Here is a 24,551-nt window from a genome sequence, read left to right as displayed (position 1 = left end):
TCTGGGCTCATCACTAAAATAAGCACAACGCAAGAGGCTTTTAGATTAGAAGGCCTTTGGGAGAGAGAGAAGGACATCGTTACAGAGAAGGACATCGTTACACAAACATTTGAGAGACAGAGAGAGAGAGAGCGACCCTGGCGACCCTGGCGTCGTCTTGGAAGGAGATGCAAGGCATGGTCCAGGGCTGGTTCTCGGGAGGTCCCAGCAGCGATGCCGCCGGGCAGCAGGAAGAGCCCGCTTCCCTGCTCGCAGACTGGAACTCTTATGCTGCCACGCGATCCGGCTCCCAGCAGGAGTCCACCCTCGCCTCCCAGCTCAGCCTCGATCTGGAAGCTGCCGTTCAATCCGCCAACACTACTCTCCTTGGCGCCTTCAGCACGTAAGCATTCAATTTTGAAATGGCTCCTTTATCGCGTGCCGCAGATCCATGTAATTTGCTTCTTTCTTTAATCCCTTAGAAGATTGATCATCAGCATAGTCTCGTTTTGCACGACCTTGAAGAACCGGATCTGTATGTAGCTTGCGTCAGTGCAATGGCTACTCCCATGACCTGATCCAGCCATGACGAATCCACTATGGCCCTAACATGCACACAGGAACGCACATACACAGTTGTGCGCATGCATGGACCCCACACATACACACCCGTGTTCTTTCTTTAAAGTGAAACCACTACAGCAAATTACATGAACTACTCAGCTAGTGTATAAGAAGTGTGGCTGTTTCTCCATGATAGTTGGATATTCTGTATGAGGAGTATGGCGTGCTTTTGCATTGCTTCCATAATTATCATACAAAGATTGTCACAACAATTAATGCAAGTAAAGACTTGGTGAAGCAGTTCCAGTCCAAACAACCAACTAGCAGGAAAAAAACACAGGGAAAACAGGTTGGCCAGCGGGAGAGGTCACCTGAGAGCAAGGAAGGGGTGAGAAGGTGAAACACAGCCCAAAGAAGACACTAGCAGACACAGAGTCGCAAACCTGGGATAATAAGTGAACACACACAAAACCAGCAAACCAGCAACACTGGCTATATGATACCATGTGAGAATGCACAAATGATTGGAATGGTGGAAGAGAAAGTATGAGCATTACCAGAAAACAAGAAAACAAGAACATATGGACACAAAAGACTTAGACTGAGCAAACAATCCAGTGACCAACTGAAGAGTAAAGATAGTGTTAATAGATTAGTCGTCTCGTGAGTGAGTTTGTGCGTGGTTTAGTGGGCTCAACAGAGTATTTTATTTGTGTAATTGAAACAATCAACCGCGAGTACTCCTTCTTTTCCTTCAAATAATTTTGTTTTCAAATGTCAAAATGAAGTAGGTGCATCTTCATCATCATCATTTAAATTTAATGCATCTAATGGACAAAAGGAACCTACATTATTTTCCACATCTACACCTATCACAAATCCATTTAATCTCCCTGCCATCCCACCCTCTTATTCTGCTGCCACATCCTTTTATCCTCCATTAAGTGTACCACATGTTGCATCTCATGTAGGATCACATGTGTTTTTATTCACCACATTGGGGGATTCTTCAAACTTAGGCATAGTCGTTAGGACCTTATCTCTTCCTCAATCGGGTGGTGTTTCACTTTTTCCTAACCCACTTTTGGGATCATTGCATATATGCTCCCTCTCTCCAAGAACTGTCAGGTGATGAATGAACGTGGAGGAGAGAGCTTGAGAATATATAGGCCAAATACATGTCAAAAATATGATTGGTCGGTCAACATTAAATGTTGACTGACTAGCTGCAAATAATGCCAAAACACAATAAATATTGGCAAATAAAATGCCTAAAATATCTATGTGCCTAGCTTGCTGTACCACATGTACAAACTTAATCATGAATTGACTAATCTGCTAATACCCTCTCTTAGATCATGGGTAATCTGATACAATACAATATACAAGGATAATGTCGCATGTATCATAATACATATAACAATGCTGATCATAGTAGAACCATCGGTACCCAAGTAGTGGGTGCGCAAGCCACTACCAAGGTGTCTCAGAGAGAACCTGATGTCGATGTTGATCGTATCAGCTCTTGAAGATAGAGAAGATCATAGTAGCTCTCAATGTTTGTCAACAATGCCTCTGATGCAACATACGTGACCATCCTGTCACTAATGCCGCATCGCACAAATGACCATGAATTCCCCTTCTTTGACTAGACCGCCAAAGTGTCCCCTCGTGAGCTTCAGACGAAAGCCACCCGCTCTCTGTCACGTAACCAAACCATCATGAACTTAGATATCAATCCCAGCTCGAGGATAATTTGAATTTGCTAGACTTCGGTTGATGCGTTAGGGACGTCCCTCGCTGGATCCAGTGTATCTGTATAGAAATATAGATGAGGCACAGTTGCTCCATCTCACCACCCTCTCACATTCCCTCTGTGGCATTGGAGAGTCATGAGGGATAACCTCATCACCACTACTAGAAAGCAGTTGAGGAAGGGGCCACCAAGTCCTTCCCACGAGCCGAAGAAGAAGATCCCTTCCGCGCCTTGGACTTTGCCTTCGTCAGAGGATCGGAATCGCAATCCGAGGCAGATGATGACTCGTCAGAGGAGTCCGCATTCCGCTTTATCTTCTACTCCTTTTTCTTTTTGAAAGTTGCTAAGTCTTTGCAGTCCTTCCGTAAATGACCTTTCTTGCCACAATAGTAACATTGGGCCTTCGACTTCTTTTGTCTTCGAACCCCTCTTTGAAGTTGCAAGAGTCTTACCTGAACCTCCATAATGCGACGGAAGCCTTCCTTGTAGTTGCAAAGTAGCCTCATGCTCAAGGAGCATCGAGGATATATGAAGAAAATTGACAGGAGTCATAGATGTTTGCATCCATAAAGCATTCGTCACTCCATCAAACTCCCGAGGAAGCTTGTAGAGTACCGTACCAACAAGATGTGTTTCTGATAGGGCAGATTGTATAGTGCGAAGCTGGTCCTGGAGTTGGATAACTCGAAGTAGGAATGATTGGATCGTATCTTTGGGTTCAAACTTCAGTTTGCTGGAGCTGGCAATAGAGATTAACGGCCCTCATGGTGGAAGGAGCCTTGTATATAAACCGCAACTTCGACCATACGATTGAAGTTGTCCTGTAGGAGGTGACCGCCGGTAGGACTTCTTTGGAAATACACCGAAGTAAGGCCGAACAAGCATGGGCATCATCCGAATCCCATGTAATCATTGCCTTCTCATGGTTGTCTTCATCAAAATCAAATGGAACAAGAGAAGGCTATTGAGGATGTGCCATAGCTCCGCCAACCACGTACCTTAACCGCTTTTGGATAAACCAGGCCTTTATCACTGCACTCCACGTGTAATAATCAGGTCCGTGGAGCTTGTCATTAGTGGATGTGCATGGAGGAGCCATCTATAGAGGATTTAGAAAAGAAGGTATTTGGAGAGGGAACACAGGCAAAACACGAGTACAGATTGCAAAAAACAAGAGTTCACAGACAATATAACCCAAAATATGACCTAAATAAGACAAAAGCTGCTGTAAAAAATCAAGAAATCAGTCAAAAACAGCAAAAATGGCATGATAATGCAAGCACCAAGCCAGGAGGAGATGCCAAGGCACCAAAACGTAGGCTGAAACGAACACGCAGGCTGTATGGATGTTGATGTCAGCAAAAAACGCAGGCAAAATAGGTCACCTGGTTGGAGCAGCAGCAGCCGCCTGATCAGCAAGGGTGAAAACAATCCTGAAATCAGCAAGAAAACATAGTAGGAATACAAATCTTGAAATCTAATACCATGTCAGAAGTGGTGCAGTAATGGAAGCGTAAACATAAGTTGTAATAAATTGCTAAAACACAAGACAAAAGAGAAAGAGAAAGAAAGAACACAATACAGATGAAAACTCAGATGTATGCTCGGGAAATTGAATCCATATACCAAGACATGAGACAATACAGAAGCAATGTGAGTCACCGGCTGTGGAGGCACTGACACATGCTTACTCCCTCCAAGAACTGTCTGGTGATGAATGAATGTGGAGGAGGGAGTCTGAGAATATATAGGCCAAATAAATGCAAAAAATATGATTGGTCGGCTTGTCATATCCCACTTTAAAGTCTTCGGGTGTCGTGCACCCCCCCCCCCCCCCCCAACCCTTTCCTCTCCCTCCCCCGGTTGATAAAAATAGGAAAGCTTACTCCCCGAGCTGATCTTATCTTTGTTGAATATTTCTCCGAAGCAAAAGCCTATCGTTTGTTCGATCCTCGGACAAACAAGGTGATTATTAGGAGGGACGTCATCTTTGACGAGAGGGATATCGTGCAGTCCTTTGCATCGGATTCCGATCCGATTTCTCCTTCCATATCATTTGAGGTTGTGTCTTCTGAGCTTGGTCTACTATCGGCTCTTGACCTACTTGCGGATTCTTCAAATCCTAGGCTCCCTCTTGACCTACTTGCGGATTCTTCAACTCCTAGGCTCCCTCCACGAGACCCGTTACCTCATTGGTACTAGAAGACCATGCGAGATTCGGGGATCTTACCATGTGGATTTTGTCAGAAGTGGAGCAGCAATGGAAGCGTAAATATAAGCTGTAATAAATTGCTGAAACATAAGACAAAAGAGAGGGAAAGAAAGAACACAATACAGATGAGAACTCAGATTTATGCTCGGGAAATGGAATCCATATATTAGACACGAGACTATTGCATGCAATAGTGAGTCACTGGCTGCATGGGCACTAGCACTAGCTCCTCTCTCCACAGGACCTCCAGGTGGTGAATTGACCAACTGAGGAGGAGGAGCCCATAATAAATCGGCATGAATAATGTGTTAGCAGTCATGTTTGTCATGCCTTGTCATCTCCTGCCTGTGAGCCTCAGTCTGAGTCAGACGAGGACATTAGGAGCTCTGACATGTCTGTCATGTGTTATGATGGGGGAGGCTAGTCACTCTTGACTGGCTGTCTTAGGTTGTGTATTTCTTTTTGGCCTCTTTTAGTGGGCAGCCACTGGCTGCCCGGCCACTTTTTGGTCACTGTTGTGGGGCGCCCATTTTAGGGCACTTTTAGGGTTTGCGCCCATTTTAGGGTTAGGGTTAGGTTTTGTCCGTTGCCTATTTATTGGCAGCCCCCCTCCCCACTTGGTCACTTGTCTTCTTGCAGATTCCGACACTCCTTCTCCCCCGTGGTGGTGCTGCCATCATCATCAGCCTGATCTGGTGCCCTCACTGATGCTGTGGGCTGCGTGCAGGGACTGATCAGTCCATTTCAGTGTATTCAGCATTCATTTCAGTCAGTGCAGATTTCTCTTCCTTATTTTCTGCTTTCTCTCTCTCTCTCCCTCCGTGTTCGTATTTCCTCTTCCGTTGCGCACTCTCACATAATGCCCTAAAATATGTTAGGTTGGCCATCAATAAATACCCAACTTCATCTTCTGCTCCTTTTTCACCTTGGAAGTAGCTAACTCTTTGCAATCCTTCCGCAAATGGCCCTTCTTGCCAAAGTGGTAACATCGAGCCTTCGACTTCTTCGTCTTTGAACCCCTCTCTGAAGCTGTAAGAGCCTCACCTGAACCTCCATGGAGCTCGTCGGTGGATGTGCATGGAGAATCCATGTGTAGAGGATTTAGAAGAAAAGTAGAGAAGAGAAGGTATTTGGAGAGGGAATACAGCCAAAACATGAGCACAGAATGCAAAATACAAGAGTTCACATATAGTATAACCCAAAATCTGACCAAAAGAAGACAAAGGCTGCTGCAAAAAATCAACAAATTAGTCAAAAATTGTCAAAAACAGCAAAAACGGTCCGAAAGTACAGTCACCCAGCTAGGAAGGAGGCAAGAACACCAAAACGCAGATTGAGTACTGCCACAAACAGGTTGGGAAACTGTCGTAGCAGCTTGAAAATTGAAAACGTAAGCAGCAGAGGGGTTGTAGATAGTAGGCGATGGCAAATTTGTAGAAAACGTAGGTAAAACAGGTCGCCTATATGGAGCAGCAGTCACCTGATAAGCAAGGGTGAAAACAATCTTGAAATCAACAAGAAAACACAACAGGAGCACAAATCTTGAAATCTGACACCATGTCAGAAGTGGAGCAGCAATGGAAGCGTAAACATAAGTTGTAATAAACTGCTGAAATACAAGACAAAAGAGAAAGGGAAAGAAAGAACACAATACAAATGATAACTCAGATGTATGCTTGGGAAATGGAATCCATATATTAGGCACGAGATTGTCGCATACAACAGTGAGTCACTGGCTGCGTGGTGTCAGAAGTGGAGCAGCGGTGGAAGCATAAACATGTGCTGAAATAAACTACTGAAACATAAGACAAAAAGAGAAAAGAAAAGAACACGATATAGATGAGAACTCAGATGTATGCATGGGAAATGGAATCCTTATATCTGAACACGAGACAGTCGCATACAACAGTGGGTCACTGGTTGCGTGGGCACTGGCACTGGCTCCTCTCTCTACAGAGTCTGCAGATGGTGAAATGAAGTGACTGACTGAGGAGGAGCCACTGAGTATAAATAGGCTGAAAAAGTGGGGAGCAATAATGTTGGTCGGACAGCATTAAAGCTGGCCGACTGGTGCATAAAATGCTCCATTGGCATAAAATGCCACACCAGAAAAAAACCTAAAATACCTAATAAAAATGCCCAGCCCAGATCAAGCTCAGACTCACACATGAGCTGACAAATACTCTGCTAACACCCTCTCTCAGATCATGAGTGATCTGATACAATACAATAGTACAATGAAAAGGGATCAGAAACTATACAACATAGAACCACCAACTAGAACCATGGATACCCAAGCAGTGGGTGATCAAGCCACCACCAAGGTGCCTCGGAGAGAACCTGATGTCGATGTCGATCGTACCAAACACCTGAAAATAGAGAAGATCATAGCATGTCTCTGTGTCCATCATCAATGTCTCGCAGTAGCATACAAGACCATCCTGTCAAAAATGCCTCTGAACATAGGTGACCATGGATTCCCCGCCTTCGGCCAGACCGCTAAAGTGTCCCCTCATGTGAGCTCCAGACGAAAGCCTCCCGCTCTCTGTCAGATAACCAGCTCAGCATGAACCTGGATGTCAATCCCAGCTCCAGGATTTGATTCCGCCAGACTGAAGTCGATGCGTCAGGGACGTCCCTCTCTGGAACCTGTGCACCTGTATAAAAGTATAGATGAGGCGCGGCTGCCCCATCTGAACACCCGCTCACACTCCCTCTCTGGCACAAGAGAGTCGTGAGGGATGACCTTATCACCACCACTAGAAAGCAGCCGAGGAAGGGGCCACCAAGCCCTTCTCGAGATCCGAAGAAGAGGATCCCTTCCGCGCCTTGGACTTCACCTTGGTCGGAGGATCAGAGTCGGAGTCTGATGAAGGAGAGGACTCATCGGTAGAGTCAGCATCCCGCTTCGTCTTCTGCTCCTTCTTCTTGGAAGCTGCTAACTTCTTGCAGTCCTTCCACAAATGTCCCTTCTTGCCACAGTGGTAACACTGGGCCTTCGACTTCGCCTTCCCGTTACCCCTCTCTGAAGCTACATAAGCCTCACCTCCATAATGTGCTGGAAGCCACCCCTGTAATCTCAAGGATGTCTCATGGTTGTCCTCATCAAAGTCTTCAGGAAGAGGAAAAGGACGGAGAGGACGAGGAGTAGCTCCACAGACGATGTACCATAACCGCTTCTGCACAAACCAAGCTTTCATGACAGCACTCCATGTGAGATAATCAGGTCCATGTAACTTATCATCAGTGGAAGTGCATGGAGGAGCCATAAGGAGAGGATAAGAAGAGAAGTAGAGAAGAGATGGAATTTAGAGAGGAAACACAGCCAAAACACAAGCACAGACTGCAGAAAATGAGAGTTCACATGCAATATAACCAAATCTGATCAATAGAAGACAAAATCTGCTGCAGAAAGTCAAAAAATCAGTCAAAACTGCCAAAAACAGAGAAAACGGCCTGAAGTAACAGTCACCCAGCCACGAGAGACGCTGAATCAGCAAAACGCAGGCTGTAAACTGGAGAAAAGCAGGTAGAAAACTGTCGCCAGCAGCTGCTGATGAAAAACGCAGGCAGCAGAGGGTGCGTAGGCAGCAGGCGATGGCAAAACTGCAAAAAACGCAGGCTGAAAATAACCCCAAAACAGGTCGCCTGGCTGCGACAGCAGTTGTCTGATCAGCAGGGGTACAAAACAGTCCTGAAATCAGCAAGAAAACACAGCAGAAACACAAATCCTGAAAACTGATACCATGTCAGAAGTGGAGCAGCGGTGGAAGCATAAACATGTGCTGAAATAAACTACTGAAATACAAGACAAAAAGAGAAAAGAAAAGAACACGATACAGATGAGAACTCAGATGTATGCACGGGAAATGGAATCCATATTTCTGAACATGAGACAGTCGCATACAACAGTGGGTCACTGGTTGCGTGGGCACTGGCACTGGCTCCTCTCTCTACAGAGTCTGCAGATGGTGAAATGAAGTGACTGACTGAGGAGGAGCCACTGAGTATAAATAGGCTGAAAAAGTGGGGAGCAATAATGTTGGTCGGACAGCATTAAAGCTGGCCGACTGGTGCATAAAATGCTCCATTGGCATAAAATGCCACACCAGAAAAAAACCTAAAATACCTAATAAAAATGCCCAGCCCAGATCAAGCTCAGACTCACACATGAGCTGACAAATACTCTGCTAACACGTGGGTACTGGTACCGGCTCCTCTCTCCACGGGACCTCTAGGTGGTGAATTGACCAACCGAGGAGGAGGAGCCCAGAATAAATAGGTATGAATAATGCCCTAAAATATGTCAGGTTGGCCAACATTTAATACTGGTCGGCTAGCAATAAATGCCCAATATGACCATAAATGACACAAAAAAAAAACACCTAAATGTAGCTCAGACTCACACATGACATACTTTGCTAACATTTTAGGACCAAGCTAAAGGTTGATGGGACTTTAGATAAGTACAAGGCTCGCCTTGTTATGCAAGGGTTTCGATAGAAGCATGGTATTGATTATAAAGAGACCTTTGCACTTATTGTGCGATTAACATCTTTTCGGTTATTACTCGCACTAGTTGCTCACCATGGTTGGCAGATACATCAAATGGATGTCAAGAGTGCCCTCTTGAATGGTTATCTGCAAGAGGAAGTCTATGTGGAGTAGCCACCAGGATTTCCTTCTGTGAACTCGAGGGATAAGGTATTCTGCTTGTAGAAATCTCTTTATGGGCTGAAGCAAGTACCGTGGTCTTGGTTTTATAGGATGGACAAGTTCTTACAGACTCATGGATACCATTCTACCCCTTATGACTTGAACTTATATGTTTGATCTATTGCAGAGGGGATTAGCTACATCCTGCTGTACGTTGATGACTTACTCATCACAGGCTCAGATTTTGTCTATAGCGGAAATCAAGGTCAAGCTTAGTGCTACATCTGAGATGACAGACCTCGGTTTGTCGTCTTACTTCTTGAGGATGAAGGTAGCTCTATCTAGGGGTTGTATTTTTGTGCCACAACAGAAGTACGCACTTCAGCTCGTTGAACAGTTTGCTACGGATCAGACACGACCTGTGGCCGCGTCTCTCGATCCTACTATCCACTTGTTGAAGGATACTTTAGGTCAATTCATACTAGGCCTAGTAGGGAAACTTCTTTGGTTAATTCATACTAGGCTAGACTTAGCTTACTCAGTCAGTATTTCACAGCACCTAGGATGTCACATTAGATTGTATGTCTTCGTGTGTTGCGTTATTTACAATGTACTTATTTTTATGGCCTTACTTATGGTTTTGGTTTATGTTTGCGGGGGTACACTGATTCTGATTGGGCATGAGATCCTGATACCTGGCGTTCCCATGGCGGCAACCTCTTCACCTTGGGTACGGCTCCCATTTCTTAGTCTAGTTGTAAGCAAGAGACCGTGGCAACTTCCACGGTTGAGACTGACTATAGGGCTCTTTTCGATGGTACCATTGAGGCCATCTATATGAGGAGCTTACTGGCGGCGCTTCACTTCCCTTGCGACTCTCCTATTGTTGTCTATTGCGACAATCTGAGTGCCATTGCCCTTGCAGGCAATCTGATCATCACACCACGGACGTGCCATGTGGGAGTTCACTTTGATTTTTCCAGAGAGTAGGTTGAGTTAGGCATTATCCACCTAGAGTTTGTGCCTTCATCGGACAATTTTGCAGACATTTTGATCAAACCGATCAATTGGCCGGTTCTTCAGCACCTTCTATCCAAGATTGGCTTGGGTACACTCTCCCCTACTTCTTCAGATTGATAGGAAAAGGGTGCTTCCCTCTTGCTTTTCCTTCCAGTTTGAGAGGGGACGACTATTTCTCTTGATAGTAACAATGATGATGCTTACAATTTTTAGACATTCATTTATTCTTTTGTATTGTACTTATGGACATTTGTAACTTTATCCATGCTATCAGGATGACATGATTGTAAAAGGGCACTTGGACACGTGAACAATTCCCCTCCGAGAGCAATGTCCAAGTAGTACCATTGCATTGCATTTTGCGTGAGCATAGTATCTTGCATCTCCCTTTGCATTACCCCATGCATTGGTATTCTATTAATGTAAACATGGATTTGCGCGCATTTATACATTTTCAAACTTTTTGAGTAGTCGACTTTGGATCCACTATATTCGTGGCATTGCACATGGAAGGACAAATGAACTATGACATTGCATTAAAAAAGAGGCAATTCTTCTTAGCTTGCTTACTTGCTTTGCTTGTTTTGCTTGCTTTATATATTTGCTATATTTGTGTTATCCACATCTTAGCTATTTTCTTTTTTCACTGATACCTAGTAATAGTAGGGATAGTCTGCTTGTTTTGTGAAGGTCTTGGATTTGTGACCATCCCTTATTACTCTCCCGTTTGGAGCACGGATACTCAATAGGACGAAAACTAATTTGAAACCCTCACTCAATGTTAAATCTATTAATACTATAAAATCCTCATTAAAAAAAGTCCATCGTTAATTCCATTCGCTTTTATAGGACTTGATAGGCCGCTCGATAGTCGCCGTGTATCCTTTGTCTGATGCCTTGGTCTCTTTGGGGTGATCATGTGGGCTCCCTTGGTAAGATTACTATCACCTTTGTAGTCTTAGTAGGCCACTCGGCAGTCGACGTACACCCTCTATTTGATGCTCTGGCTGCTTTGGGGTGGGATGCCTTGGGGTAAAAGATAAAAATAAAAAAGGGCTTGGTTGACTTACTTCTCGTGGCACTATCGTTGGGCTTGAGAGGGGGGTTTTGAGCTAAAAATGCATTAGTTTCACTTAAGGAAGGAACCTTGTTTATTTAAAAAGAAATGTGTTCCTAGAGAGTGTTGTATTCCCTAAGCACAAACCCACTTGGGAGGGTGTCATGAGGACATGTATTTTTGAAACCTCATTTAACATGTGGATTAATTTTTAACCACATGGTTAAGTAAATGTTGCACATGTGAGGTGTGACTGGGGTTAGTGCAAATATACGAGCTCGGGACCCGAGGAAATCACGGAATATCAAAGGCAAAAGTTGCTATAAGTTATGCGGCATAGGTACTTGGTGGTATGTGGTGCCAATTGTTGGTGACATTAGAGAAGTGACGTTTAATGGTACCTAACGTCAATCTGATGGTCAAAGATGGTACATAGATACTCGGGGTTCCATTGCCTAGCCAATTTAATTATTGGCCAATCAGATTATTTTTCAGGGCACTGAAGTAAGTATTAGATTAATTTTCAGTATTTAAAGATTGAAAATTGATATTTAATTATGGATAATTCTGGAAAAACCATTTGGAAAAGTTGCCACTTGTAAAAAATGCCCATGCAAGACTGAAAAACATCTTTAGAGGTTGGAGAGAGGCATTTTAGTGTATTTAGCTTGCAAAGAGAGGGAGAAGATGCTGTTGGTTTGATTTGCAGCCATTGGAGGACCTTCCAAGGCAGCCTGGGGCAGGAGAAGACCAATCAACAACAGGTGACAACATCTACAGGTTGTTGAGGTAGGGCAACAACAGTAAATGACTGATTTTCTTTAGTTCTTTGTAAAGAAAGTATGAATTTTCTCTCTTCTCAGCATTCTCTCTTATTCCCAAATCTTTCTATAGCCTTGCTTCGAAGATTACAGCATTGAGATCACTAGAGACTGAGAAATTTCGGATTTCTTTGCTGTAAACCCTAATCTGCAGCAAAAATCAGGGTTTACTAGCAGTCTTGGGAAGTGTGCCAAAAATTGAAAGCTCCAAGACTTAGATTCAACAAGGTTGAAAATGTTTTTAGTCAAATTCAGGTGGAGGGACCAATAAATCAATGAATTTGGGGCATTTTCCATCTCCATCAAAGCGGGTGAAGGCCAATTGATTGTCCAAATCAAGGGGAAAATCAAATTAAAGACTTGTGGGTTATTTTGGACAGTAAGGGGAGTTGGAATACCGAAAGAGATTGGGAGAATCCCATTCTATATCAACTTATTTTTCAGTTAAGTTAAATAAATACCGAAAGGGGCGCCGGTTTCTGGGCCAACAGGGTGTCCAATGTCCAAGATTATATTGTTAAGTGTGCATTTCAGTTTTGTGAATTTGTTAGTTGCTGTAAATAGTGCTTATTCAAGTTATTTACCACCCTATTCGAGAGGAAGGTTGGTTTCAGAGGTTCCAAACTTTCTATAAATAGGTATGTTGCCCTCCATTCAGTCTTAATCTCATTTTTGCAGGGTTCAGGTGTTTTCAGTTTGTTACCCACACCCCATTCGTGGAGGACATCGCAGTCCAAGTTGTCCATTGTAGTCTTCACTCATCTGGCACATGTTTCTAGCCCTCCATCATCATTTTGCTGTTGTTTTCCAGCTAGGTGGCTGTTGCTGTCCGTCATCCAGTTGTTGTACAACCTGCCATATCAGCATATTGTTGCGTTTGCAAGGCCCAGTTGCCGCCCTGCAGATTCTCTCTCCTTAGTCTGTGTTTGCTGTTTTCTCTCTCCTTCTAGCTGCGTTCATTGTTTTCTCTCCTCACCTGCGTTTTTAGTCTTTCTCTCTCCTCACTTGCATTTTTAGTATTTCTCTCTCTTGCACTGCCGTCTGCATAAGATCCAGCCTTCCTTGGTTGCGTTTGCTGGCGTTCGAGATCCGGAGGTTGCCTTGATGCGATTTGGGATCCGTTCGGAGTACGACACACTCTCCAGCTCATTAACCTTGCTGTGATCCTTGAGATACAGGAGTCATTCACTGCGCATAGTGTGTTTGCTGTATGAGCATTGTATATTCAATAGTCATATCATTTCATTCATTTGTTGGGAATAAAGGCCTCATGCTTTTTAAATGTGCTTGGGTGTGAACACACCCTTAGCACTTGTACTTACACATATATATCTATCTAAAAACCTAAAGGTACTTTCTCGTCATTGTACCTGAAAACGTGCTTACTCTCTACTTTACTCTCTCGCACTCTCTCTCTCTCTTTGTGCGTAACGAATGTCTGCCTCGATCTCCGTGCCTAATCGGTCCCTACAAACTAGTATCAGGGTGTAAGGTGTTGCAGATGATCGTTAGGACCAGCGTGGTGACGGGACAGCTCAAAGGTGAGCTCTCGGTGGGCAGCAGACTGACTGTTGACGGATGGGTTGACTGTCAGACGTAGGACTAGGTGGCATGCGATAGGATACACTTCTTGTAGGCGACAACTGTTGGTGCTCGACGGACAGGACCGGCTGGACATGCCAAGGACAGGACAGGGCAACCATTGTGTAAACGCGACCTGAACGCGACGGGGTTGCAGCTGGTCGGGGGTCTAGCTCTGCAGTTGGTTGGGGGTCCAGCGTGGACCACAGCGATAGCAGGCATAACACAACTTTTGCTGACAGCGACTGGTGACTGCAGCGAGCTGTTAGTCACGCGAAGCTTGGCGGGTCAACGGACTCGTTAGAATTTTTTGAAAAATTCAATCTTTTTTTGAAATTTCTTTTACCCACCGACAAGGTTTCGCGTGCGCAAGCACAAAATCTTAGATCTGTGCAAAATTGGCCCAAAAATTTGGGGCTTTTCCCGAATTTGGGAATCTCAACACAGAATTGGACAATCTGACTCAGAAATTGCAAAGTCAGTGCACGTTTGCCCGGGAATTTTTGAGGCTTTTCACATTTTAGTGAAATTCTTTCAATTTCACTGAAATTAGTGAACACATGACTTGGAAAATTTGGGGATTTGTCCAGATTTGGTGCGAGCAAGATGCAACAGTGATATCTGTCTCAGAAATTGCAGGAATTTGTGACATTTTATCCCTGACATTTGGGGCTTTTAATGTACATGCGCAAACTGGTCTGAAATTAACTCAATTTCTCGACATTGAGGCACATTGGACCCTGTGCAATCTAGGGCTTTTGTAGTTTGGGCAAAATCTGTGCTGCATTTGGGCATTTTATGTACATGCAGGTTGAATTCCGCACAATTTGGATATCAACACTTGGTAAAATTTGGGGGTTTTGCTGAAATTGGTCTATTTTGGCAAAACTAGCCTGTCCTATGCATGACAGAGGAAATGCAGATGTGTGTTTGATGCTTTGAGCACAAAATTTTGGGGCTTTTGACTGTTCGTGCCAAATTTTATGCCCGTGGGTACATGTACAACAGAAATTGCAGCTGAAATTTTGGGATTTCTCATGTAATGTGATGCATATGCCCTTGGAACAGCTGTAATCAGTTGGATAATGCTGTAGCACATGGTTTGGTGCTCCTGAAAATTTAATTACAGATCTGAAATCTGTGCTTGTGCGTGGTCATTTATTGCTGATTGGTACTTGTTTGTACCTTGGTCACTTGGGTGACAGTTTGGACCTACATTTGCTGGTTTTTTGGTCACATTTGGGCTGAAAATCATGGCTGGCAGTGATGACAGCAGTAATCTGATGCATATAAAGAAGCTTGACGGCACACATAATTTTGCAGTTTGGCAAAAGCAGTGCTACAATATCTTGTTACAAAAGAAGCAGGCAAAGCCGATCAAAACCAAAGGGGCAAAGCCAACGGACATGGATCAGGACGATTGGGATGAGTTGAATGAGCTTGCACGCTCAACCATAGAGCTATTGATTTCTGATGCCTTGCTCTTCAACATTGAAGGTTTGGATTCTGCATATGCTATATGGACTAGACTGAAAGAATTGTATGCACAGAAGAGTGCTGCAAGCAAAGTGTATTGGCTGAAAAAGCTTATGGATTTGTGTATGAAAGAAGGTAGAACAATGTCTACTCACTTGAGTGAGTTTAACTCCATTTTCAGCCAGCTGGTTGCCTTGAAGTTCATGATTGATGAGGAATTTAAAGCTACTTTCTTGCTTTGCACTCTATCAGAGAGTTGGGATACATTCAGGACTGCTATGAGCAATTCTAATGTGATCCTTTTGTATGCTGATGTAGAGAGTGCTCTACTTATGGAAGAGATAAATCGGCAGAACAATGCATCTAACAAGTCTTCCAGTGCTTTGCATACTAGGGGCAGATCACAGCAAAAGGGCAAATATGATGGCAAGGGATGCAGTAAATCACGTGGCAAAGATATTGAATGCCATAATTGTGGCAAGAAGGGTCACTTTAAATGTGATTGCTACAAATGGGAGAAAGAAAAAGGAAAAGGCAAAAAGACAGATGATAGCAAGGAAGAGAAAGACAGTTAGCCTAAGAAGACCAGTGTAAAAATTGAAGAGGTGAGTGTAGTAACTCATGATAGTGATAGTGGGAGTGATGTACTCTTTGTCTCTTCACACTTTGGTGCATATGCTTTACTTGCAGATACAGATAATGACATGCATATCTGGATTCTTGATTCAGGTGCTTCCTTTCATGTCACCTCTCATTGTGAGTGGTTTTACGCCTATACAGGGGGTTGACATGGTGTTGTCCATCTTGGGGACAACTATGCATGTGAGATTGCAGGTATTGGCAGTGTGCAGTTACAGTTTTAGCATGGCTCTGCTTTTACACTTCAGCATGTAATGCATGTACCTCAGCTCAAGAAGAGCTTGATTAGCACGGGGCAGCTAGATAATGATTGTTTTCATACCACCTTTGGTGATAGAAAATGGAAGATCTGTAAGGGATCTAGGTTTATTGCGAGAGGTTGCAAGAGTGATACTTTATATCCACTTCATGTATCTAGTGTGCGTGACGATGTTGTTGCCGTGACCAAGCAACCAAGCGTTTCTTTGTGGCATGGCCAGTTGGGACACATAAGTCAAACAAGAATGAAAATGCTTTCTCGTTTGGGTTACTTGCCTTGTCTTTGTTATGCTGATTTTGAGCATTGTGATCATTGCATTTATGACAAACATGCACAGACGTCTCACAAAAAGTCTCTTTCTTTGAAATCTTCTCCTCTAGAGTTAGTACATTCGGATGTATGTCAAATGCCAAGATTATCTTTAGAGGGAAAGAAATATTTTGTCACCTTTGTCGATGATGCTACACGGAAAGTATGGGTTTACCCTATTCGTAGTAAGGATGAAGTGCTTGACGAGTTTAAAAAATTCTTGGCATTGGCTGAAAATCACACAGATAAGACACTTAAGTGTCTTCGCTCTGACAATGATAGGGAATATGTGTCCAAGGCCTTTCAGGCATTTTGTGACAGCAAAGGGATAAAGAGGGAGCTCACTGCTCCTCGTAATTTGCCCCAAAATGGAGTTGTAGAGCATATGAATCGGACCATACAGGATAAGGTCCATATGATGTTGTCTCATGCAGCATTACCCCATGATTTTTGGGTAGAGGCTGTTAGGACAGTCGTTCACTTAATTAATCGGTCACTAAACAAGTCTTTGGGGGGGAGGGGGGGAGTTCCCCAAGGTCTTTGGGGAGGGGGGGGGGGGGGGGAGGAGTTCCCCAAGAAGCGTGGTCGGACAAGCCACCTTCATATGCTCATCTGAAAGTGTTTAGTTGCGAGGCTTTTGTGCACATTTGTAAAGAAAAACACAGCAAACTTGAGCCAAAGTCTTGTAAATGCATTTTCCCAGGATATGGTGACAAGGGTGAAATGGGATATAGATTGTGGGATCCCAAGAAAAGGAAAGTAGTACACAGCAATGGCATTATCTTCCGGGAAGATCGCATGCACAAACAGCCCGAAAAGATAGAGGAGGTCCGTAGGGTTGTATTTCGGGAAGAAATACCTTTTGGACAGCAAAATGTGCCCGCTGTACAGCAGCAAATACCTGTTGTAAATGAACCTATAAATGCAGGAAATGATCAGCCAGCTATTGCCCATGAAAATGAGCCATTACACGTGCAGGAACAGCCAGGACAGCAAGCTGTTAATGCTGATTTGTAGGTTGAAATGCCAAGACAGCATGCTGAAAATGGAAATTTGCAGGAACAGCCAGCAAACAATGACCATAGGGTTAGAAAATCTTCTAGGGCTACTAGACAACCTGACAGGTTTGTTCTTGGTGCAATTAATGTGGCTGAATATGTCATGTTGACAGACTATGGTGAACCATCTTGCTTCAAGGAAGCAATGGATAGACAGGACAACAAGAAATGGTATAAAGCCATGCTGTCAGAGATGGAATCTCTTAAAAAAATGGCACTTGGGACTTGGTGCAGTTGCCTAAAGGGCAGAAAACCCTTCCATGCAAATGGGTTTACAAGATGGTCACTTTTGGTTCTTGACCAAAGTACAAAGCAAGATTGAGCATGGAATTGACTTTGATGAGATTTTCTCTCCTGTAGTCAAGATGACTACATTGAGAACCATTTTGGGCTTGGTTGTAGTTGAGGATATGGAGTTCATACAGATGGATGTAAAGACTGCGTTTTTACATGGTGATCTGCATGAAGACATATATATGCAGCAGCCTGAAGGGGTTGTTGAACAAGGGAAAGAAAAAATAGTATGTAAATTCAAAAGGAGTTTGTATGGGCTGAAACAGGCACCAAGAGAATGGTATCATAAGTTTGATACATTCATGCAGTCCCAAGGCTTTCATAGAAGTCAAGTGGATCACTGCTTGTACACCAAGAAGACAGCAGATGGCAGCTTGATTTGTCAGAAGTGGAGCAGCGATGGAAGCATAAACATGTGCTGAAATAAACTGCTGAAACACAAGACAAAAAGAGAAAAGAAAAGAACATGATACAGATGAGAACTCAGATGTATGCACGGGAAATGGAATCCATATATCTGAACACGAGACAGTCGCATACAATAGTGAGTCACTGGCTGCGTGGGCACTGGCATTGGCTCTGGCTCCTCTCTCCACAGAGTCTGCAGATGGTGAAGATGATGATGATGATATTGACTGAGGAGGAGCCACTGAGTATAAATAGGCTGAAAAGTGGGGAGCAATAAATGCTGGTCGGCCAACATTAATGCTGGCCGACTGGTGCATAAAATGCTCCACTGGCATAAAATGCCACACCAGAAAAATACCTAAAATACCTAATAAAAATGCCCAACCTAGATCAAGCTCAGACTCACACATGAGCTGACAAATACTCTGCTAATACCCTCTCTCAAATCATGGGTGATCTGATAGAATACAATAGGACAATGAAAAGGGATCAGAAACGATACAACATAGAACCACCAAGTAGAACCATGGATACCCAAGCAGTGGGTGATCAAGCCACCACCAAGGTGCCTCGGAGAGTACCTAATGTCGATGTCGATCGTACCAAACACCTGAAAATAGAGAAGATCATAGCATGTGTCTGTGTCCATCAGCAATGGCTCGTAGTAGCATACAAGACCATCCTGTCAAAAATGCCGCTGAACATATGTGACCATGGATTCCTCGCCTTTGGCGAGACCGCCAAAGTGTCCCCTCATGTGAGCTCTAGACGAAAGCCTCCCGCTCTCTGTCAGATGACCAGCTCATCATGAACCTGGATGTCAATCCCAGCTTCAGGATTGAATGCCGCCAGACTAAAGTAGATGCGTCAGGGACGTCCCTCTCTGGAACCTGTGCACCTGTATAAAAGTATAGATGAGGCGCGACTGCCAACCAGCTCATCATGAACCTGGATGTCAATCCTAGCTTCAGGATTGAATGCCGCCAGACTGAAGTAGATGCGTCAGGGACGTCCCTCTCTGGAACCTGTGCACCTGTATAAAAGTATAGATGAGGCGCGACTGCCCCATCTGAACACCCGCTCACACTCCCTCTCTGGCACAAGAGAGTCGTGAGGGATGACCTCATCACCACTACTAGAAAGCAGCCGAGGAAGGGGCCACCAAGTCCTTTCCGCGATCCGAAGAAGAGGATCCCTTCCGAGCCTCGGACTTCACCTTGGTTGGAGGATCTGAGTCGGAGTCGGATGAAGGAGAGGACTCATCGGTAGAGTCAACATCCCGCGTCGTCTTCTGCTCCTTCTTCCTGGAAGCCGCTAACGTCTTGCAGTCCTTCCGCAAATGTCCCTTCTTGCCACAGTGGTAACATTGGGCCTTCGACTTCTTCTTCCCGTCACCCCTCTCTGAAGCTACATAATCCTCGCCTCCATAATGTGCCGGAAGCCGCCCCTGTAATCTCAAGGATGTCTCATGCTCAAGAAGCATCGAGGTCATATGTGTAAAACTGACAGGAGTCGATGATGTCTGCGCCTGCAAAGCATTGGCTACTCCATCAAACTCCGGGGGGAGCTTGTAGAGGACCGTCCCCACGAGATGCGCCTCGGGAAGAGCAGATTGCATGTGCCGAAGCTGGTCCTGTACTTGCGTAACACGAAGAAGAAAAGACTGAATAGTATCTTTCAGCTCAAACTTCAGTTGCTGGAGTTGGCCATAAAGTGTGACGGCCCGCATGGTGGAGGGTGCCTCGTACATCTACTGCAACTTCTGCCATACTTCAGGAGATGTCCTACAGGAGGTAACTGCCGGTAAGACCGCTTTAGAAATGTACCGAAGCAACGCCGAGTAAGCACGGGCATCGTCCGAGTCCCATGTGAGCATCGCTTCCTCATGGTTGTCCTCATCAAAGTCTTCATGAAGAGGAAAAGGACGGAGAGGTCGAGGAATAGCGCCACAGACGATGTACCATAACCGCTTCTGCACAAACCAAGCTTTCATGACAGCACTCCATGTGAGATAATCAGGTCCATGTAACTTATCATCAGTGGAAGTGCACGGAGGAGCCATATGGAAAGGAGTTGGAATTTAGAGAGGAAACACAGCCAAAACACAAGCACAAACGGCAGAAAATGATAGTTCACAGGCAATATAACCCAAAATCGGATCAATAGAAGACAAAATTTGCTGCAAAAAGTAAAAAATCAGTCAAAAACTGCCAAAAACAGCAAAAACAGCCTGAATTAACAGTCACCCAACCACGAGAGATGCTGAAGCAGCAAAACACAGGCTGTAAACTGCAGAAAAACAGGGAGAACTGTCGCCAGCAGCTGCTGATGAAAAACGCAGGCAGTAGAGGGTGCGTAGGCAGCAGGCGATGGCAAAACTGCAAAAAAAGCAGGCTGAAAACAGCCCCAAAACAAGTCGCCTGGCTGCGACAGCAGTCGTCTAATTAGCAGGGGTACAAAACAGTCCTGAAATCAGCAAGAAAACACAACAGGAGCACAGATCTTGAGCTTTGATACCATGTTAGAAGTAAAGCAGCAGTGGAAGCATAAACATGTGCTGAAATAAACTGCTGAAACACAAGACAAAAAGAGAAAAGAAAAGAACACGATACAGATGAGAACTGAGATGTATGCATGGGACATGGAATCCATATATCTAAACACGAGATAGTCGTATACAACAGTGAGTGATTGGCTGCGTGGGCACTGGCACTGGCACTGGCTCTGGCTCCTCTCTCCACAGAGTCTGCAGATGGTGAAGATGATGATGATGATGATACTGACTGAGGAGGAGCCACTGAGTATAAATAGGCTGAAAAGTGGGGAGTAATAAATGCTGGTCGGCCAGCATTAATGCTGGCCTACTGGTGCATAAAATGCTCCACTGGCATAAAATGCCACACCAGAAAAATACCTACAATACCTAATAAAAATGCCCAGCCTAGATCAAGCTCAGACTCACACATGAGCTGACAAATACTCTACTAACATGATTATCTTGGTTTTGTATGTTGATGATATGTTGATTGCTGGCAGGGATACTCATGCCTTGGATTCATTGAAGCAAAGTCTTCATGGCAGCTTTGACATAAAGGATCTTGGTGATGCAAATCACATTCTTGGCATGTGAATACTTAGAGATAGATCAAAAGGCTTACTCTATCTATCTCAGTAGGAGTATATCTCCAAAGTTTTGCAGCGTTTCAATATGGAGGGGGGGAAAACAATTGGGGTTCCATTGCCTCCATATGTGAAACTTAGTGTGAAGGACAGCCCTACATCTGATGATGAGAAGGCTGAAATGGCCAAGATACCATATGCTTCAGCTGTTGGCAGTTTGATGTATGCTATGGTCGCTACACATCCTGACATTGCCTTTGCAGTGGGAGTGGTTAGCAAATACATTGCAACCCTTGGCAAGAAGCATTGGGATACAGTGAAATGTATTATGAGATACCTCAAAGGCACAAAGGAGTTGTGCATCTGCTTTGGAAAGTAGAAGGCATCTATTGTTGGCTTTACGGATGCAGATTATGCTGGTCATGCGGACTGCAGGAAGTCCACTTCTGGGTATGTGTTTACTTTCACAGGAGGAGAAGTCTCTTGGATCTCCAGGTTACAAAAGTGTGTTGCATTGTCTACTATAGAGGTAGAGTATGTGGCTGCCACTGAGGCATGCAAAAAGGCGTTATGGCTTTCACGCTTGGTGGGAAAGCTTAGCATCACAGAGTTACATATTCTCCATTGTGATAGTCAGAGTGCTATCATGCTAGCACGGAATCCTGTCTTTCATACAAAGACAAAGCACATACAGGTGAAGTACCACTTCATTAGAGATGTACTTGACAACAAAAGCATTGAGCTTGTCAAAGTGCATACAGATGATAACCCTACAGACCTTCTCACGAAGGGTCTTCCAGCATAGCGGTTTGCTCATTGCCGACAGATGATGAGAGTTGGATAGATATATGTATTTCAGCTTTGTACATACCTAGATTTAGCTGATTCTTTTCTCCTCTTAAGGCACATTGCCTTTAGGTGGAAGGTTGTTGGGAATAAAGGCCTCGTGCCTTTTAAATGTGCTCGGGTGTGAACATATCCTTAGCACTTGTACTTACACATATATATCTATCTAAAAACCTAAAGGTACTGACTCGTCATTGTACCTGAAAATGTGCTCACTCTCTACTCTGCTCTCTCGCACTCTCTCTGTCTCTCACTGCTCGTAACGATTGTCTACCTCGATCTCCATGCCTAATCGGTCCCTACATCATTTTCTATGCTCATTGTCTTTGAGTTGCCCTAACCCTAACTGTGTTCTTCTATCAGTTTGTGCTTTGTCGTACGGTGTTATTTGTGTTTCTGTGTTAGGGTATTTTCTTCACAAGCTCTCTATTCATTTTAAGCATATTGGCCAATGAATTGAGCATTTATGATAAGCAACTCAGAAGTCCCTACTTTCTTTTTTCTAAGTCTTAGACAAACAATAAATTGTTACAAAAGTATTGGTCTTCAAATGCAGGGTTTCCAAAGGCGTTAGGGAACTCCCTGGAAATGTTCAGACGGCTGCAAGCAGCATGCCCTCAAGAAAGGCCATATTGTACTTTGCATTACTGCTGGCCACTGGAGTATTTTTCATCTTTATTGCAATCACAATGTTTCTTCCTGTGATGGTTGTCATGCCACAGAAGTTCGCCATCTGCTTTACATTGGGTTGCCTTTTCATAATTGGTGCTTTTTTTGCCCTTAAAGGTCCCCGAACTCAACTGCTTCACATGATTTCGAGGGAGGTAAGGCATGATAACGATGAAATTGTGAGCTTTTCATTCATGGCAAGGATGTTTTCAATTTAGCCATGATCAAGAAATTGATTCTTACTAAAATTATTTTCCTTATTTTTTCTGCACTAATGCCATTTGGTTTCTCCAGAGGCTCCCATTTACTGCTGGATTCTTCACAAGCATGGCAGCTACAATCTATGTATCAATGGTTCTGCACAGCTATATACTCTCAGTAGTCTTCTCAGGAGTTCAAGTATGTGATTGTTTGATTTTTGTTCGTCGGAATGGTTTGAAGCATGTTATTGCTATGTGTGTTGTTGCAGTACCTAATCAACTTTTTTTTTTGGGTGGGTTTTATAGGTTTTTGCCTTGCTGTACTATGTGATTTCATACTTTCCGGGGGGTTCAGCAGGAATGCGTTTCCTTTCATCCATGGTTACATCCTCTGTCTTGAAGTGCTTTGGTCGTTGACACATCCATATACCTGTGGCTGCTGAAATTGGACAAATCATATGGTTTCTTACTGATTTTGTCCTAATGCTTCCAATGACCTGATGCTACTTGAGCAGAAGTGCACAAAGAGGTCGGTTGCTTTTCAATGTGGACTTTGCCAGACCATTTATGAGTTTGCAACAAGCATTAACCATGACTATGGAAGTGCTTCTCTTTCAGATCCAGGGCTGCAGTAGATGCTATTTTTAGTAACAGCTTTTGTAGGTACCTGATCTGTTAGATTTGCAGTGCTTCCACACATGCCATTGGGCTTTTACATTTGCTGCTTTTCAAACACGAGCTTGGCATCCCGTATGTAGTTCAGTGTGTTTGTTATTTGAGCTAGCCACTAAAACGTCGCTGTATCTGGTGGAACATGTACCATAATCTATAATCGTTGACAAAGAGTTTTAATGTCTTCTGTGTTTTATTTGTAGGACAAACACTATGTCACATTGCCAGCGGTCTCTTCAAAACCTTTGTTGGTTGAGTAGTTTTGACATGTTGAATTTACAGGGTCAAAATGTAAAAAGAGAGACAAAGCCTTGTACTATTTTCCATGCAGATTTATCTTATTTGAAGTTGCCAGCTGACTAGCTTGGATGCTGTGAAAAAAGGTCATTCTCTTATGCCTATAAATAAAAGTAAAAGTAACTATAAATAAACATTAAAAATATCTCTTATGCGTAACAATGATATGCCTTTCTTTGTTGACTTGAAAGGGTGGTCTTGAGCCATGTACTTGTACATTTCTTGGTTCTGAGATAGATATGGCCATCTTATTTCAAGTCACTCATTTACACTACTCCTTGGGGTTTCTAACGATCCCCATTTAGGACAGATTTTTGGGTGAAACCACTTTTAAATATGGTATCAATATGTGAGATGTACAAGGACAAAATACTTTATAGCAAAGCGTATTCAAAAGAGAGAAAGTTATGGTAAAACACATCTATGTAGGAGAGAGTTAAATCACTAGCATGACATTTATTACATAACAATACTGTTAATTATGGTATCAATATGCTAGATGTACAAGGACAAAATACTTTATAGCAAAGCCTATTCAAAAGAGAGAAAATTATGGTAAAACACATCTATGTAGGAGAGAGTTAAATCACTAGCATGACATTTATTACATAACAATACTGTTAATTATGGTATCAATATGTGAGATGTACAAGGACAA

The 24,551-nt window shown here is 43.6% G+C and overlaps 1 protein-coding gene across 2 annotated transcripts; it reads left to right on the top strand.

Moving 5' to 3' along the window:
- LOC148024298 (uncharacterized) lies at positions 1–23,779 on the top strand. Of its 2 annotated transcripts, XM_087693921.1 has the most exons (5): positions 1–382; positions 22,612–22,689; positions 22,842–22,879; positions 23,019–23,123; positions 23,231–23,779. In XM_087693921.1, exons 1-5 carry the CDS (start codon positions 168–170, stop codon positions 23,365–23,367), a joined length of 573 nt encoding a protein of 190 aa, XP_087550047.1. In that variant the 5' UTR covers positions 1–167; the 3' UTR covers positions 23,368–23,779. The 2 variants fall into 2 exon arrangements, with proteins under 2 accessions (XP_087550047.1, XP_087550046.1); XM_087693920.1 differs by having other exon boundaries at positions 4–382; positions 22,612–22,879.
- The last annotated feature ends 772 nt before the right edge of the window (positions 23,780–24,551 follow it).

The sequence above is a fragment of the Lygodium microphyllum genome, chromosome 15 (genome assembly GCF_053477565.2).
Source record: "Lygodium microphyllum isolate KBCC chromosome 15, Lygodium_microphyllum_v1.1.10, whole genome shotgun sequence".
Classification (NCBI taxonomy): domain Eukaryota; kingdom Viridiplantae; phylum Streptophyta; class Polypodiopsida; order Schizaeales; family Lygodiaceae; genus Lygodium; species Lygodium microphyllum.
Note: the sequence above shows the minus strand (reverse complement) of the source record. Positions and strands in the feature narration are given on the sequence as shown.

What these genes read in the sequence shown, in the direction of transcription:
- LOC148024298 (XM_087693920.1), top strand. Translation starts at nt 168, where the DNA reads ATGCAAGGCATGGTCCAGGGCTGGTTCTCGGGAGGTCCCAGCAGCGAT. An exon ending in TTCACATGATTTCGAGGGAG is followed by an intron (nt 22,880 to 23,018) that starts GTAAGGCATGAT and finishes TGGTTTCTCCAG; the next exon opens with AGGCTCCCATTTACTGCTGG. An exon ending in TAGTCTTCTCAGGAGTTCAA is followed by an intron (nt 23,124 to 23,230) that starts GTATGTGATTGT and finishes TGGGTTTTATAG; the next exon opens with GTTTTTGCCTTGCTGTACTA.